At 66.8% G+C, this 1,008-nt stretch overlaps 1 protein-coding gene across 1 annotated transcript in view; it reads right to left on the bottom strand.

The window, feature by feature from the left end:
* POLR3E (RNA polymerase III subunit E) overlaps positions 1–1,008 on the bottom strand; it is a 26,577-nt gene that overhangs the window by 4,883 nt on the left and 20,686 nt on the right. Inside the window, exon 14 of the mRNA XM_011374442.2 lies at positions 415–1,004. Coding sequence (XP_011372744.1) covers positions 415–1,004 — 590 coding nt within the window. The remainder of the gene's footprint in view (positions 1–414; positions 1,005–1,008) is intronic.

Here is a 1,008-nt window from a genome sequence, read left to right as displayed (position 1 = left end):
ACCTCACTTTTCTAAACTGGGTTTCAAATGTGGTTGCAAACATCAACGACACCAAGAAAAAAATCATCCTGAAAGTTGGCAAAGCTGACGGGGACCAGCTGGGGTGCCATGGGGTGTGACAGCTGCGCAGACAGTGGCCTGAGATGCAAAACCCACAGCTGCTCACTTGAGAGGGCGCAGAGCCTGAGGCCTGCTGGCCCAAGGTCACGCACAACCTCCTGAGCGCTGAGACTCAAACCAAGGTCAGTGGTCCAAGTCCGCACACGCCACACAGGCTCCCCCAAAGCCGGCGGGGCCGAGGCCACTGCGGTGACCAGATTCCTCTCCACGGCTCCTCTGAGCCAGGACAGGGGCCGCTGGCTGGGTCCCGTGCCACCTCCCCACCGCCCGCCGGCGGGCACAGGCTCTACTCACAGGCACCAATATCTGTTTGCAGCCGGCGGCCAGCACCGTGTCCTGCAGCATGCGGTCCGAGATGCCGCTGAAGAGCGTGTGGCCTGGGGGCAGGCCGGCCAAGTGCAGGTTGAAGAGGCGCTTGAGCTCGCTCAGCGTGAGCACGAACTGTCTCTGGAAGGTGGCCTCCACGAAGGCCCGCAGCTCCCGGGCCACCGGGGCGCTGGCGCAGCCGGGGGGCGGGTGCCCATTGAAGCTGTCCCCACCCGCTGCCCGCCCGGCAGGCAGCCCGTTGGCCAGCCTGTTGTGGAGGCCGGCGCTGGGCGACGTGTCCATGGGCCCCTCGTCCTCTCCTTCCTCACTCAGCGGCTCCTCCTTGACCCGCACCCCGGGCAGCACCGTGGACGCCCGGGCCTGCTCCTTCCTCCGCTGCAGCTCCTGCTCCAGCAGCGTGTGGTTCTGCTGGGCCTTGCTTCTGGCCACCTGGACCCGCTGGTCCCCAGAGACCAGCCCTGCAGGCCCTGGAGGGGGGACACGGGGCTGCTCAGGGGGAACATGAGTGGCAGAGGCAGAGAGGCAGGCCCAGGGCCCCTCCTCCCCGAGGACAAGCCCTCC

This window comes from Pteropus vampyrus, unplaced genomic scaffold, assembly GCF_000151845.1.
Source record: "Pteropus vampyrus isolate Shadow unplaced genomic scaffold, Pvam_2.0 Scaffold247, whole genome shotgun sequence".
In the NCBI taxonomy this organism is placed as follows: domain Eukaryota; kingdom Metazoa; phylum Chordata; class Mammalia; order Chiroptera; family Pteropodidae; genus Pteropus; species Pteropus vampyrus.
This window is presented reverse-complemented; position numbering and strand designations above follow the sequence as displayed.